The 15861-nt window shown below is 39.0% G+C and overlaps 1 protein-coding gene across 1 annotated transcript in view; it reads right to left on the bottom strand.

Moving 5' to 3' along the window:
* The window catches only part of crybg2 (crystallin beta-gamma domain containing 2), a 54824-nt gene that overhangs the window by 6043 nt on the left and 32920 nt on the right, over positions 1 to 15861 (bottom strand). The window contains exons 6-14 of the mRNA XM_074686735.1: positions 14835 to 15563; positions 6201 to 6248; positions 3408 to 3526; positions 1791 to 2007; positions 883 to 1022; positions 663 to 789; positions 544 to 579; positions 306 to 445; positions 86 to 212 (exon numbers count right to left, since the gene is read on the bottom strand). Coding sequence (XP_074542836.1) covers positions 86 to 212; positions 306 to 445; positions 544 to 579; positions 663 to 789; positions 883 to 1022; positions 1791 to 2007; positions 3408 to 3526; positions 6201 to 6248; positions 14835 to 15563 — 1683 coding nt within the window. The remainder of the gene's footprint in view (positions 1 to 85; positions 213 to 305; positions 446 to 543; positions 580 to 662; positions 790 to 882; positions 1023 to 1790; positions 2008 to 3407; positions 3527 to 6200; positions 6249 to 14834; positions 15564 to 15861) is intronic.

The following is a 15861-nucleotide window of genomic DNA, read 5'->3' as shown; positions in this document are numbered from 1 at the left end:
TTTGAAGGTTAAACTGGTCTGATGATTTTTTAAGAAGAGTTAATCTGCAATTTTAAGAAGTACTCATTAACAAATATTAACTCACCGCTCGTATAACTCTGACAGATCGCAGCTCAGAATCACAGCCACCCCAAACCCTCCAGTCCTGGTACTCCCCCTCCTCCAGCAGGTACTGGTGGCCTCTGTAGCCCTCCTTCTCATAGCCGACCCAGCTGCACAAGCAGTGACACACACAGTTAACACAAATCTAATGATTCTCTGATAATTTTTGACTTTTCAAGGTTGAGTGATTACACAGCACTCACATTCCTCCGAGCACTTTGAGGGAGCCGACGCTGTACATGAAGGCCGTCTGCTGTCTGTCGACTCTGGTCATGAAGTCTTTTGAGTTGGTGGTTATGATCCTTGATTTCCCCGTGAAATAGGGCTTTTCATAGATCATAATCTGGAGAGCAAAGAGTCATTTCAAAATCACTCAGTGTTCAGCAGTTATTTTGATAAGAGAAATATAGCTTTGGTTCAGTCTTCTCAGCAGTTTCTCACCTTTGGCTCACTCATATTTTCCACTCTTGGCTCCCCCTTTAAAAGAAAGCACATCATTTCATAATCTTCACACAATAAACAGAGCAGAGGCCATTCACAGCACTAAAAATACCACTTACTATTTTTAGTGGGTGCAGTGACCCCACATAAGGGGTCTCTACCCCCCAAGCTGCAGGGGTGGGATACCCCCCAACCTCAAGGACTCTGGGTACACCCTGGAAGAAGGGGTGTGCGTACACGAGCCATCTGAGCAGGAGGAAAGGAACAACAGTGGAGTGATTGAAAGCGGCATAAAACAGATTATACAAAGCAATAATCAGAGTAGACGAGCAAACTCACAGTCCAGCGTTAATGATGATGGAGTTCGCCTTGATGGGGAATCCAAAGATCCTGGCGTCATCAGACGTGTCCCTGAAGACAACCTTCTTTCCTTCTGCGTTCTCCTCTGGGAACAGGCTAATGTCTGGGACGCTGTAGTCCTGAGGGAGGACAGAGAGCAGTTGTTAGTGTGTCAATGTGGAAAGTGATATCTGAGCCATGAGGGGATTGATACAGCAAACACAAAGTGAACTCAAGTGATTCAGACATGTTTATGTTGAAGCCCGACCGAGGACAGGTTCAGTATGAACATCCAGAGTAGTTACTTTACATCAGAGTTTCAAATACAGAAAAGTAGAATACTCCCTCTTTAAGAAAAACATGACTCAAAGATTATGTCACTGTTTCCAAACTAACTTCAATGTTTATGTAGCCTTGTTATGTGCGATCTGGATCTATGTTAGTCATGACAGACATTAAAAAAATTGATCAATTTGATGAATACTGTCATGATTATGAATTTTTCGTTTCCCCTCTAGTCTTGAATGTTCTGAAATGTGTTTTCACATTTCAGCAGAATTACTGGATTTGTTCATAAAGATAAAAAAACCTTTAATTGTCAAAAATACAGAATTAAATAATGGAAGTATATTTCTAAAAGGTTTTAACAACTTAAAGAAGAAGTTAAACCAAGCTAAACTTGGGCTTTTTGTGTCGATTTAACTGATTCCTTAAATATGTGTCATTTTGGTCATTTCCGCTTCATCACAGCAACAGGTGCTTGTGTCTACTTTTGACACTAGATGGTGCTATTGAGTTGAAGAACACACCCAATTTCAGCTGCTCATGCTCCAAGTAAAATGGATTTTGAACCCTAACCTTGTCATATCTGATTGCACTGAATAGTTAGGAGTTATAACTGATCTTACCCTAACAGCTCTTCTGAGAGATCCAATGATGAACTTCTTTGCTGGCTTGGTCTCCGTCTCCACATCACTCGTCTCTCCGTTCTGTGTCTCGGTGGCCTCCTGCTGTCCGTTCTGCGGCTGCTCCTCTGGAGGACCAAAGGGGTAGGTGAGCTCGATGTCACCCTCGTCCAGTGCGATTTTGTCCCCTTTGAAGTTTGGCTTCTCATACAGCACCCATCTGAAGAAAAGGAATAGAAAGAGCATGAAGATACAAACCATTTCCTTTAATAGTTGTGTCATAAAATTCACAGCCAGCAATAATATTTAATTTTGTTCATTTCTTCATTGCTTTGATTTAAAATGTTTACACAAATCATTTTGAAAGCCCATTTTATTAGCATCATGGTGGTCTGTGAAGTGACAAATGCAGCTAACAAAATTTGGTGGAATAAAAAAGTCTAATAATCCACTTTGGAAAAAGTCTTGAAAGTAGGATAAAGAAGTATCAGGTTGAATTGTGTCAGGGCCTTCCTGTCTGGCCAAAGCTAATCTTCTGACAATAGAAAGCAGATCCCTCTTTGAATCCTTCCTAATAGGACACAGTCTTCTCCTTTAAAACTCATTAATTACAGCATTAGCAGTGGTTTGGACAGAGCTGCAGAGTGTGACGCTGGTGTTGACAGCATAATTATCTCTTCACAGGAAGCCAAGCTAGTGTTGGCCTGCTGTGTGTACAAGTCGGAGCGGTACAGTGACTGTCACTGCAGACTCACAGTGCCGGCTGTGTGTGTTTGATAAAACATTCCACCTCTGACTGGTGTGTATTCAAACTTGTGTGTGGGTGTGCTAACTATTGAAGGCATTTGCCTGTTTGCGGCACATCAATAGCTGTTTTGTTTTGAAGCCAGCATCCAAAGACATGTTTTTTTTTTTTAATTTGAAAAACTAGTGTTTATTTTCTTGCTCCTATTTCAGGAAAACAAGATGTGTAGGTGGTTTTTGATCCAGCAAAGCCCACATTTTTTTCACTAATGAGATGAATATGCACCTCAGATTCTCAAAGACCAGGGCTAGGTACATTATAAAAGCAGCTCTCAGAATGCAGCAACTGCATAATAACAATTAGAAAATGCTGCAAAACAAGCTGCATACTTCATAAAAAATGCTGGCTTTTGAAAAACAAAACAAAACAAAAACTAACAAAATTAAGTTATGGTGATTAAACACATCCAGAAAATGTCTTCTATTATATCCTGCAAATGTAAAAACAATTATCTCAGTAGATTACATGTCGACTAGTTTCTCAAGCCCAGCATTTTTGAAGGTTATTTTTTGAGGTGATCTGTATTTTTTAACCTTTTGTTTTTCAGTTTGTAAAGGTTGTATTACCCTGTCGGTGTAATTGTTGGGTTTATGTAAATGTTGGTTGAATATTCAACCTTGTGTTTGTCAGATATGCAGTATTATTTTTTTTAATTTTCAAGTATTCCAAAGTCAAAGCCATAAACAGATATGCAAATTAGCTAAGGCTAAGTTTGTTACAGTAGCTTATATGCCATAGGGTTATTTCTACACAACAGCCAGGACACCATGCTCTGATGTGTTAGGGGAAATTAGTTTTAGTTTTAGCACGCTCACCCTCCTCTGACAACCCGGATGGAGATCGTCTCCTGCAGATCCCAGGATGTAGCATCCATGATATCACCGCGCAGCTCGATCCTCTGGCCACACAACCCTGGCCGGTCAAAGATATACATCTGGAGAAAAAGTAACATGATTTAAGAAACATTATTGATTTGCTCTCTTTGCTCTCTCTGCAGCCTCAGAAAGTCTTTTTTTTTCCTTAAGCAGAAAGACAATCAGATTGAGACTTTTCCACATTAGGAGATTCAGAAAATTAGATGGGTTGATTAGAAAGAAAGTTACAACACAAAGGTAAAGGGGATAAAATTGCAAGAATAACTGTGGGCAACGCAAAAAACCCCTTTTTTATTGTTATGTGAAGTTAAAGAATGGAACCATTATTCTTAATGTGTTATCTCAGATTTCATATCGGAGTCATACCAGACATTTGGCATGTCTCATTCACACATCTGCTACAAGAGTAGTGTGCAGGCAGAAATATGTCAACAAATTAAAAAGTAATAAATCATGGATATCTATTAGTAGCATTTTTAATATTGGCAAGTATTTTTCTTTGTGGTTCTTTGTTTCTTAAGGCTGAATTTGGTTACAGCCTCTGCATAAAAAGCCCACAGTTTACAGATCTGACAAGTCAGGTCGGGCCAGGCCCGGGGCACAGAGCAGAACCTAAATGTCAGCTCCTCCTCCAGTGTTCAGGATCCTCCATCAAAGCTCAATGGGAAAACTTATGCTCATCATGCTCATCCGCAGCATGCAGGAGCAAGCCTGACATTTGAAAATTAATAAGGCATGTGGCTTGGAAAAGGTGAAAGTAGCAGGTATGAAGTTATAATGACATCAATCAGGAGCTAAAATTCCACAGGAGGCATGTGGGGAGCTTTTGGTAATCTGGTGAAGAACAAAAGGTTCAACCACACCGTTTGCTGCTTCTACTGGGGTAAAAGTTATGAAAGGGCATTTATTTAAGAACACGTGCTGACAAATACAAGAACACAGAAGTCTGAGAATGAACAGGGAATTACATAATATGAAACCACATGAAAACCCGGTGCTAACATTTCAAAAATACCAGAAGATACAAATAACTAATTTGTTTCTTAACATTGAAGTTAACTATGCAATTTTGTTTTCCTTTGAGATCCTAGGGTGATCCTTTAAACCTGTTTATGCAACACACCAAAATTTGTAATGCCTTTTTATGAGCTACATTAAAAAGGCAAGTGAAAGGTTGAAAATCAGCTTTTTATCAAATAGAAAAATGGAATTTAAAAATTAAATCTCTCAAAACAAAAAGTGTTAGATAGCTAGCTAAAAGTAGCAGCAGCTAACAAACCAGAGCTCCTTTCAAGCTTGTTTTATTTTAAATAACTCATTCATATTGGTGTATAAAATGTATCTATCAATTTATTATGGTGTATTTATTCTATCAATACATTATAAAGGTTTGACTAAAAGTAAAAACTTTAAATCTAAAGAATTATTACTATCCCTTAAACATATATCAGTGTCTACAAATTTGCTAGCTTTAAGCTAAACACTAACATAGCATGCAGACACATTCGTCATTATACACCCAGAGTTGCCTACTCCCTCGTAAGGAAGGTAGCTATTGGCTGTCCTCGAGGTTGCTAAAACACATCATCCCCTAATTGTCCGTTTTCATTAATTGTCATGAACACTTTAGGAGAGAGAATAACTTTGTGGGCGACAAAGTTGGTGAGTGGGCAGCACTGTACACACTATCAAGCTGATGTAGAGTATGTGGGTTGGTAACCCTCTTTACCTTCATAGTGCACCCACCCTAGTGTACCCTAAAAGGTGTTTATTTGCATAATTTATAACATTAACTGTAGGTTAAAATTTGATAAATCAGCTTTTTAATGGAATGGTAATAATGAATTAATGAAGTAAATCTTTCTATCACAAGGTCAAGTGCTAGCTAGCAAGTAGCTGCTACGAAACAAACCTGCACTCTTTTGTAGCTTGCTATATTTGAAAGTACTCTTTAATTTTATCTTTATAACTTATTTACTGCTTATATAAAGGTATATGTATTTCATTATTTTTATATATCTGCAGTTTCACTTGGTTTATTGAAACTTAATGCAGCACACACTGTTCAGGCTCTAAAAGGAACAGCAGTTAACCAATGTGCCTAGATTTCTGTGCAACATCTTCATACTCTGCTTATTAACATTACAGGATCCTTATGGAGTAAAAAAACATTGACTTTAAGTGTCAAGAAATTATTACTTCTCTTAAGTCATGCTAGCTGTGCACTCAGGTACAGGGGACTTTATGCTAAAGCTAGCTTCATTCCAAACTTGTTGGTAATTACATGCTATCAAGCTGATGTAAACTAGGTATGATGGAGGTGCTTTTTACCTCGATAGTTTACAGTGTTAGCATGCTAACAGGTGCCTATTAGCACGGCAGAAAATATGGAAAATATGAAGTCTGTGAATGTTGTTTTGCTTGTATTAAGCCATAAACAAAGGCTTTCAAAAATGTTGGAAATGCACCTGAGAGCATCTTAAGTCAACAGAGTTCTGTAAGGTACAAAAGTTTGTTTCTTCACTCTAATTACTAAACCTGAGTCATTTTTCAGCGCAGGATTAAAGAGGTGACTGTGATGGAGCCCAGGCTGATGTAAACTGGACAGAAAATATTATCTCCATGTCAGAGGTTGAAGTTAATCAGTGAAAGCAGCTGTCAGCTTTGATAGTTAAGATGTAACAGAGATACTTGTTGTTAAGCTGTGGGAGTGCATTTTGAGTTGGGACTCACCTTTCCGGGACGAGGATTCAGCTTCCCATGCTCCTTCTCTTTGGTTAGCTATAGACAAAGACACAACAAAAAAATATTACAATTCTGACTAATAAAATGGAGCCAAAGAAATGCAAATGAAACTGCAGATCAGCATTACTGATAAGTATCACTGAAGAAATAAAACTGTTTCTTTCAGCCACCATAAAAAGTGAATCTGACTTTCAGAATATACACATACTGCGCAATCCAGACATTGTTTATGTGAATCTCAGTCAGGTTAATGGTGTCTGGGGGCGTCAGAAAGGGGAAGTGATAAAAGATGACACCCTTAATAACTGAACAAGCACCACTCTGACAGGTGGAAATACATTCCTAACCTCTACCTGTTCAACCGGATGCTTCGAGTGCTCCCCCAACTCATGACAACAATGTGAGCTCACCTGAGGTCTGGACTGAAAAATGTTCAGTTCACCCAGCAGGTGATGAATTAACTCACTGTTCCACCTGTGCGAGCTTTGATTGTGTGTGTTTCCTGGTGTTTTAGTCACGGCTGGAATGCTGCTGGAATTCTGGGGTGTTTACTCGTGAAACTAGGAATGTGGTAGCAACAGTGGAGTACATTCATGTGTAGCAGAGAGAAAGGTTTGTGTGTGTGGGTGTTAGTGAGGTCTCAGGTGTCTCTGAGCCTCTTCACTCTGGAAGCTCTGTCGGAAACAGGTTATCACATGGATCATGTTACCTGCTACTGATGCTTTGTTGTCAAAAACCTGTATCAGTCTCTGTCCCTTTAAATGTTTAAGTTTTTTTTTACTAAATAAGGTTTGATAAATACACAACACATCTGGGAAAAAGATGTGCTTCTTTTAATAGCAACAGGAGGATTTTAATATATATACAGCAAATAAACAAGCTTCTCCTCCAAAACTCCTCAAGAAAAAAAGGGAAAGAAATCAAAGTTTTCGGTGTGAATGCCATGACAGAGGAAACTATTTGTTTTAACAAAGCAGGCTAAACTGGACAAATAACAGTTTACTGATCAACAATTGTGAAGATGTAAAACCTGGAGATAAATAAAAATAGAGGAGAGGAGAACAGACATCCGTCACAGTCAAGACAGATGTCTGTCTAACATGAGTCTGGTTCTGTCCGAGGTTTCTGCCCGTTAAAAGGGAAGTTTTTCCTTGCCATTGTAACTTGCTAAATGCTGCAAAGTCCTGTACTCATGGTGGATTAAGATAAGATATGACTCCTTATCTTGTCTTGATTTGGGGTTTCTGCTAATACAATATTATAAACATTTACGGGTCTAGACCTGTAAATGTTTTTGTAAAGTGTCTTGAGATAACATTTGTTATGATTTGCAATATACAAATAAAGATTGATTGAGATTGAACACATTGTTATAGATTTTTATTAAAAATGATGGTCTAATCTTCCATTTTTATTTATGTTTTCTGTGTCTGTGCTTGCTGGAGCATTCTTGTTTGAAAAAAGGAAAAATGATGAGTGTTTGCCAGTTTTTAAAACTGTGTTTAGGACTGATGCCTCTTCATGACCTGTACAGTCCAAAAAGATTACCAGCAACAAGACTGGTTACTACTTTAAAATGAACTGATATGCATGTGTTGAAGGTAGAGATAGACCAATATGGATTCTTCAGGGCCGATACCGATACCGATACCAATTGTTTGTAGTCAAGAAAGCAGATAACTGATGTTTGAAGCCGATATTAATTTACAGTCAAAGTGAAAATACTTGTGTCGAAATTTTGATCAATACAAACTCCAACACTTAACTGCATTCAAATGCCTTCAAGCATGAGTTAATTAAACAGCTCCCAGGCTTAGCAGCATGTTTTGTAAGGTTTAATGAAAACTTAAAAAAACAAATAGCTACAGTTTTCTACAGGAAATAAAGTTTTCCAAAATTTCAATGCAACTGCAATAACTGTAATAACTGCACTGCTGAATGGCTCTTTCCCAAGCCATAGCTCTGCTTGTAACCAATCAGATGATACTGTAGGTGGGTCAGTGCTGAGGATTGAGTAGTGACTGCAGACAGCGGAGCGGCTGCATCAGAGCTGCAACAACAAGAAGTTTTAAATTTGTTTCTTATTGGCTGTCGGATTAAAAAAAAGGCAGATGCCGATATGCCTCAAAATGCAAAATATTGGCCCCAATAATCGACCTGGCTGATTATCAGTCTATCCCTGGCTGAAGGTTAAATTTCTGACTTACCAAGTCAAGCAGAAAGACAATCAAAGTCAGTTTTTTTTAATCAATTTTTTAATTCTTTATAAAACTCGTATTTCTTTAATACTTTTCTTCAATCACAAAAATATCTGGCAGAATGGAAAGTGATAATGTTTGGTATATCTATGCCTCAGGGTTGGATCGAAACCTTGGCTGCATAATCCAGGGCTTGCCTCACTGGGGACGCAATCAAACCACTAGCTCATAATGGTGTCACAATTCCTCCAATTGGATGGGATTTTTATTGTTGATACTGAAGCAGGATGAACAGAAAGTCAACATTTACTTTTCAGGTACTGTTTTAGGCTGTGACACACTTCAACCAGGGCCTTGCTTGGTAAAAGAGCAGAACAGATTTGAACTTGAGGACTGAGGAGTCAAACCATGTGCGTATTTATGCTTTTTAGGCATTTTTCAAAATGCCTCTGGTGACCTTCTGTCAGCTCACTGACAGTAATCAGTCAGAGGTTACAATGTCATGTAACGTTACAGATAATAATTTCATGTAGCTACTGATCAAAAGATGATTTCATCACTCTCCATCCTGCAAGAAGTTGTCTTAATTCAGTGGACTCCACAATAGAGGCACCTGTGAGCAAGAGCCACAACTTTAACAACAGTGAGTGATGGTACTCATGGGAAATGTAGTCTTCAACCTGGACTAATTTTACCAGCTCAGTTCAATGTGAATGTTATTTACAGCAGCTTTGAGTGTTAAAGTGATGTTAGTATATGTGAAGATGCTTTACAGAATCAGACATGTATTTTACATGCCTGTTACATGTCACTGAACATGTGTGGTGTTCTGTTTATGTGGATACTCCAGGCCTGAAAAACCTGATCCCCAGCGGTGAGTGACAAATGCTTAGACAAAAGAAGAGCTTTAAGGAGGTATTTTGGCATGTTCAGTCGGGACGCGCGAGTGGGTCTCACAGGTTTTTGTTACACATGACAGTCTGGTGTGAAGAGAGCATTGTTAGGGTAATTTCAGTCACATGAAAGAAAAGGAAAGAGATGATAGTTGTTCAATTTGTTGTTTCCCGTTGAGTACGAGGGCTTTTCCTTTAGATACACGTTACCAAATAATTATCTAAGTTATTTGAGCAAAAGATGGCGGTCTACCCGTGTCTGGTTCAATCCAAGGTTTAAGCCTTGTAAAGGAGATTTTTATTTTGCTAAATTTTTTGATCATTGGTGGATGCATTTTGGACAACTGTTGGAAGAAAGTCAAGTCGTGCACATTTGGGCTGATTCTTTGAACAGCTTAAAAAAATTAGCATTCCCAGGGCTAATCCAACGTCGTTTCAATGTTGCTCTACTTGCTCAAGTTCATACTTCAATTCAAATTTCCTTTTGCTTTCAGCATGCAGCTCAAAATTAAGGATGGGCATCATTCATGTGCAATGATGTGATGCTGCTGCACTGAAGCCAAATCAAATCATAAATCCAATCAGACACTTTTCCCTTCTGCTCCCTCTCCTGCAGCAGCCCAGGCACAAGATCTGCTCTCCCATAAAACAAGTCACCACAGATGGAATGTGCACTTTCAGCAAATCACATATGCAAATAACAAAATGCACATCAAGCGATGACATTCACAAAGCCGAGAACATCTCGAATCAAACCCTCACAGACAAGAACAGATAATCTTCTCTGTCGTCTCCTATTTGCACAGCCACCCTCAAAACTTTCCTCCTGTCAGCTCAGCTTCATCAAATATCAAACAAACCAGTGGAGAGACACAGGGATAAACACCGAGGGCGAGGTGTGGCTGTGTCTCTGCAGGAACGGGCAGATAGCTGGGATGGGTGGGGAGGCCCAGCGGAGACAGAAACAGGAAAAACAGAGAGAGGAGTTCTGCCAGAGCTTAATGATTGAGAGGCTTTACTCCCACCAGCCGAGAAAATGTCACTGATGGTTTAACTGCTTGACTGATTTATAACTCTTCTGAACAAAGCATTAGTTCTGCCAGAGACAAACATCAGTCCTACAGCATCATCCAAAAAGGCATTTTTCAGTCTAGTATGACATTTTAACAACAATAATTCAGTCATGATTTCCCTCTACTGTTCCTCTGTCAGCTAACAGGTGTGATTCAGGATAAAGCTGTAAATACAACCCTGTACACACCCACATGATAACTTCAACTTACTACTGTTATTAGCACAAGCTGCTTATTTTCTGCTTCTCTCAGTAAAAGCCAGGATTTTATATAAAGATGTATTTTTGTAAGCTAAAGCACAGTTTTCTCAATACTTTGATAAGATACATTACCTCTTAAACAGCTGGTTGCCTTTTTGCCTTATTCCTTAATTTTGCAGCTTGGCCATCCTTAAAGAGTGGGTATCGTACTTTTTTTTTTGGCTTTATTCAGTCCCCTTGGTACTCTCCTTCTGGGGTAGTAGTTTAACATGATTTGCAGCTCAACAAAAATATCTTTTTCTCATTATAGTGTTTGAAAAAATAAATAAATTCCAGCATCTGTCTGAAATGTTTCATTTTAGCCGCTGTCTTTTTAAGGCTCCCCCTTAATGGGCTTCAAAACCCCCCTTCCCTCTGATTGGTCAGCTCTCGGGACGCCTGTTGGGAGCTACAGTTAGGTTTTAGTGTTTGAGGCTCACACTTCCCATGTGCCATTAACTAACTAGGAGATCCTAATGTGATGACCTCATCATTTCAACAGGTCTTGTGATAATCTCGTGCTAATTTTAGTACAGACCTAAGCAGTGACTGGACAGATTCATTCATTTTTTACGCAATATGAAAATACTGCAGTTGGAAAATTTGCGCACATTTTACATCATTTTTTACTCTCTTTGTTTAAAATAAAATATAAAATATAAATATGGGAAAACTCAATACCCCCTCTTTAAGGATCCGTTCAAACTTATGCAGTGCATTCTATTCTTTTGTCACATAACTGACGACATAACAACCAAACATTAGACCAGCACATTACATAAGTGCTGGTATTTTAACAATAACCCTTTTCCGTTTACTTTCACTGGCCTTGTTTTAAGATCATGCAAACTAGCTGCTAGGTTGACAGCTTTAATTAGCTGCACCTGTGAAAGTTATCACAGAACTGAATTCAAATTTGTTAGAACTGCTCAAAAGGTATTCAAATCATGTGGGTTTGGCTAATGGTAAGACCAAAGTACGCCAAGTCAATCTAAGTCAATTTGAGCCAATTTAAGTTACATGAAGTTATGTCACACTGAGCTGAGCTAAGCTAAGTTAAGGTAAGATCTGCTCAACTTCCAGTCAAAGGGAGTTTGTCCTTGCCACAATAACTCACAACATGCTGCAAATTGCTTTACTTAAGATTAAATCTGCATCTGTGCTCTTTTTGTAAAGTGCCTCAAGACAACATTTGTGATGAGTTGGCACAATATAAAAGGAGTCTGATTGTTTGATTGACTTAATTTTTTTTATGTAAGACAGGACAGGTTCCGTGGCTTCAATCCATATAGAAAATTTCCTCTAATGTCACAAAAACAACTTTTTTGACATTCTTTCTTCATTTTCATATCTGTAATATAAGTCAGATAAAATCATTTTATCACTATCTTTGCATCTTTGTTTGGTGTGAAGACTTGTTCAGCTGCACTTTTACTTCCAACTTGGGATCTACAGAGGCTCAACTTTACTGTCTAGGGTTGTGTGTCAGCCTCTGTGACCCGGTCAGTAATTTGAGCCATTGTCAGGCTCTGTCCTGGAAAAAGGAGCTGCTGCAGCCATATAACTAAACATCACAGAAGCTAGCTGAGCATTGTTATCAGCTGAACAAACATCCTGTGCAAACACTGAACTGAGCAGCTAGAGACTAACGAGAGGTTAGTTACACTTCTCGAATCCAGCACTCCATTTGTATTTGCATCGACAGCGCAGCAGTATTACCATTCATCATATGCATGTAGCAACAAGTGACATACTGCAGAGCACAGCCTCATTAAAGGGGTAATGTAAGGATCTGGTTTCACTGTCTCAGGCGCCAGATCTGTGGTTTTTTGTTTGCTATCTTTCAGTGCAACTGCACTCTAATTACATAACGGTAAATTAAAATGTGTAATGGTTTTGAGAGAAAGCAACATTTAGTGTTTTATGAGTGAAACAGGAGGAGCAGCTGAAATGGCAGAGTTAGTCCAGCGAGGAAAAGAGGGTGTGTGCACCGCCATGTGTGCAGCACACGTGCCAGAAGCTGTCCTCTCCTCCGCTAATAAAAATCATTTATGACATGTTCTAATCAGCTTACACTTCTCATGCCCACTTGCATGTCAGAGCATGTGTGTACATGCATGGAACACACCCAATTCTGTGACAATCAGTGGGAATAGCATGTACCGGACGAGTGACGGTTTGGATCCGGCTGCTCTTGGATATTCTCACCAGAGCATGCCAACTTAAAGACCACTTTGATGATTTTAATGCACAAAGGTGTTGCAGCTGCCGCACCCGTTTTTACTGCATGTCATGGCCAACAAAAACTCAAATAAAGCAGCTCCATAAATGAAACTAATTGGTGCATGTTAGGTTGGAGGGGGTATGCCAAAACCAGTTCAGGCAATAGAAATCTGTCTGCATAAGATTTAATCTGTCACTTTGGCAAAGGTACTGCACAAATGCAGAAACAAAAACAGACGATTTTCTTTCTTGTTCAGTTTCTTTTTCAGAGCTTCCAGCTTAAGTCTCATGAAACACCAGACTGATATTGCATGCAGAGTTAGAACATTTATCTATTTATTTTTTGCTTTCCCTACAGTAATCCTTCGAGTACTTGCACGCCAGGAACAAGGACGTTGCTGTTGGCTGTGTTTTACTGACCTTTTCATAGTTTGAGCAGCATTGTTTAATTCATGTATCAGCAGGCTGCAGACAAGCAGAGTGCTGGTGTGGAAAGCAAGCATCATTTCAGGTAACAGACTGTACTTGGGTATGACATCATATTGTGTACCATTGGCACATCATATTCTATCATGTATCATATCATGTGCCATATCTCATATCTCATATATAATGTATATCACATCAAATTGTGAATCTTGTGTGTTTTATTTCATGTGGGATATTGTAACATTTCCCTCATCCTTTATTCAGTGTTTATTGTCATGTTTATACCTCATTGTGGCTTTTTTTGTGTTTTGTATAATTATGATATGAATTTATAAATTTATAAATTGGGTTAGTTACGGTATGGTATCCTACTGTAACACATTGTGTTTAATCATTATGTAGTGTATCATATCATATTGTGCAATGCTGTGTGGTGAGGTATCATAAATCCTATCACCCATTATTGATATCTTGCAGCATTGTGATTTAACACAACTTACCATGACTGGTATTGCACCGCATTATGCCATGTCTTATTGTACCGTACCATACTGAAATGTACCATATTGAAATGTACCATATTGTATAGTATTGTGTGTACCATATCATGGTTTAGTACCTTATCAGATTGTATTGTACTGTATGGTAATATAACATATTCTATAATATTATATGTAATGTATCATATTATATTATACAATGCCATGCAATATTGTATCCTTTCATACCTTATGAACTGTAATAAATGATATCATATGGTATCCTGCAGTACTGTATCATACATTATAGTACTGTATTTTTAGGTATGGTATGGTACCATACTGTATAGTAAAGTACAGAATATTTTAGTGTACTGTACCATGTTATTGTAAAGTGACAAACTTTACCCTAACCTATTGTATCCTATTGCATCGTACTGTACCCTATCATATTGTATCATATCTTATCCTGACGTATCGTACTGTATTATATGGTATTGTGCTGTATCGCATCTTATAGTTTGGTATCATAACCATATCATTGTTTAATTTCTTATAGTATTGTAATTTAACACATCTCACTAGGACAGGTATTACATCTTATATCGTACTGTATGTACACAATCCAATTGTTTAAAATCCTGACACTGATACTTTGCTTTGGTATTGACGATACTAAAACTGTTCTGTTTCAATGGATACCGGAATTACACTTATAATCTATTTTCCTTGAATAAAGATGAGGTATAGTAATTTTTTTGGCAACTTCAGGGTTTCCAAACTCAAGTTGAATAGATGAGCCCCATTTATCTGCTCTATGGGTTGGTCCTTTGCCACCGATATCTGATTTAGCTTTTAGAGTCTGTATCAAACCAATAACCCATACCAGGTATATATCGCTAGATTAATAACCCAGTTTTGTAACATTCCTCTCCTTAAACTTAATTTCTGTACTGTGTAAGTTTGGCTGTATCCAATACCCAGCCCAGATAACAGAAGAGACGTCTCAGCTACTTTTGTATTTTTCTGGTAACTTTCTCCTTAAAGTACAGAGAAATGTGCACTTATTAAATGAGATTTATACTTACATAGGCATCAGGGAAGGCTCTGTATTTGGACAGTATATTATTCTCCACTTCTTGGCTCTGGAACTGAGACCCTGCATGCACATTGTTGAACGTTGAAGTCTGCTGGATTCCCAAGTTGCCTTCTGCACTGAAGCTCCTTTGCAGTAAGGGAGTTATACCCATCCCCATTCCCTGAGTCTGGTTCTGGCCAAACATTGATAGGGGAGAGTCTGGGTTGGCGAATGGCCGCTGGAGGTCTATGGAGCCAGTTGGGCTGAGGAGGCGACTGGGGCTGTTGCTGGAGGTCGGTGAGCTGATGCCCATTGATGGAGGCCGACTCATACGCATGCTAGGGTCTTCAGCTCCGGTCAACGAGCCTGATGAGGAGGAGTTCAAAAGGAAGGAGAAACGATCAAAGCGAGACCCAGCTGGGTCTGCTACAGGGCTCATGTCACAGTCCTTTGATGCCACACTTATGCGGTCGTTGGAAACCCCTATTTCAGGCAGCGAGCCAGTGCGGAAGAGTGGGCGGTGGGCCTGTCGGTTCTCCTGCCTCTGGTCGATGGATCCAGCCCTGTAGCTGCTGAAGATCACACTGTTGTCCAAACGGGAGGTAGAGCCAGAAGGCTGAAGCACTCCATTACCGTTCAGCAGAGGGGATTTTAACTCCTCAGGAGAGGAGTCTGAGGACATTCTCATTACAATACTGTTGGTGGCTGACGCTCTGAGGGGGGAGTTTGCAAGCTGCTCCTGCACAGGGATAAGCAAAGGCACTAGATTTAGGAAAGTTAACTCAAAATGCAAGAACAGTCAACTCATCTACTTCTAGAAGTCATGAACACCACAAGATTGGAACATTTGCATCTGTTTTCAGGATAAGCAGCAAAAGTTTATCCAAAATTCCTGTTTTTTAAGACCACTTTATTTTAAGTTAGGTGTTTAGGAATTCAGAAAAAGTAAACACAAAATTACAGCGCTTCTATTTGTAAGATTTATGCAGGAATGCACTTTTCTTAGGGCTGATGCTTTAGCCTGGTGGACTTAAAAG

This window comes from Halichoeres trimaculatus, unplaced genomic scaffold (assembly GCF_033239565.1).
Source record: "Halichoeres trimaculatus isolate MK-OKI-2021-1 unplaced genomic scaffold, fHalTri1.1 fHalTri1_scaffold_14, whole genome shotgun sequence".
NCBI classification, from domain to species: domain Eukaryota; kingdom Metazoa; phylum Chordata; class Actinopteri; order Labriformes; family Labridae; genus Halichoeres; species Halichoeres trimaculatus.
This window is presented reverse-complemented; position numbering and strand designations above follow the sequence as displayed.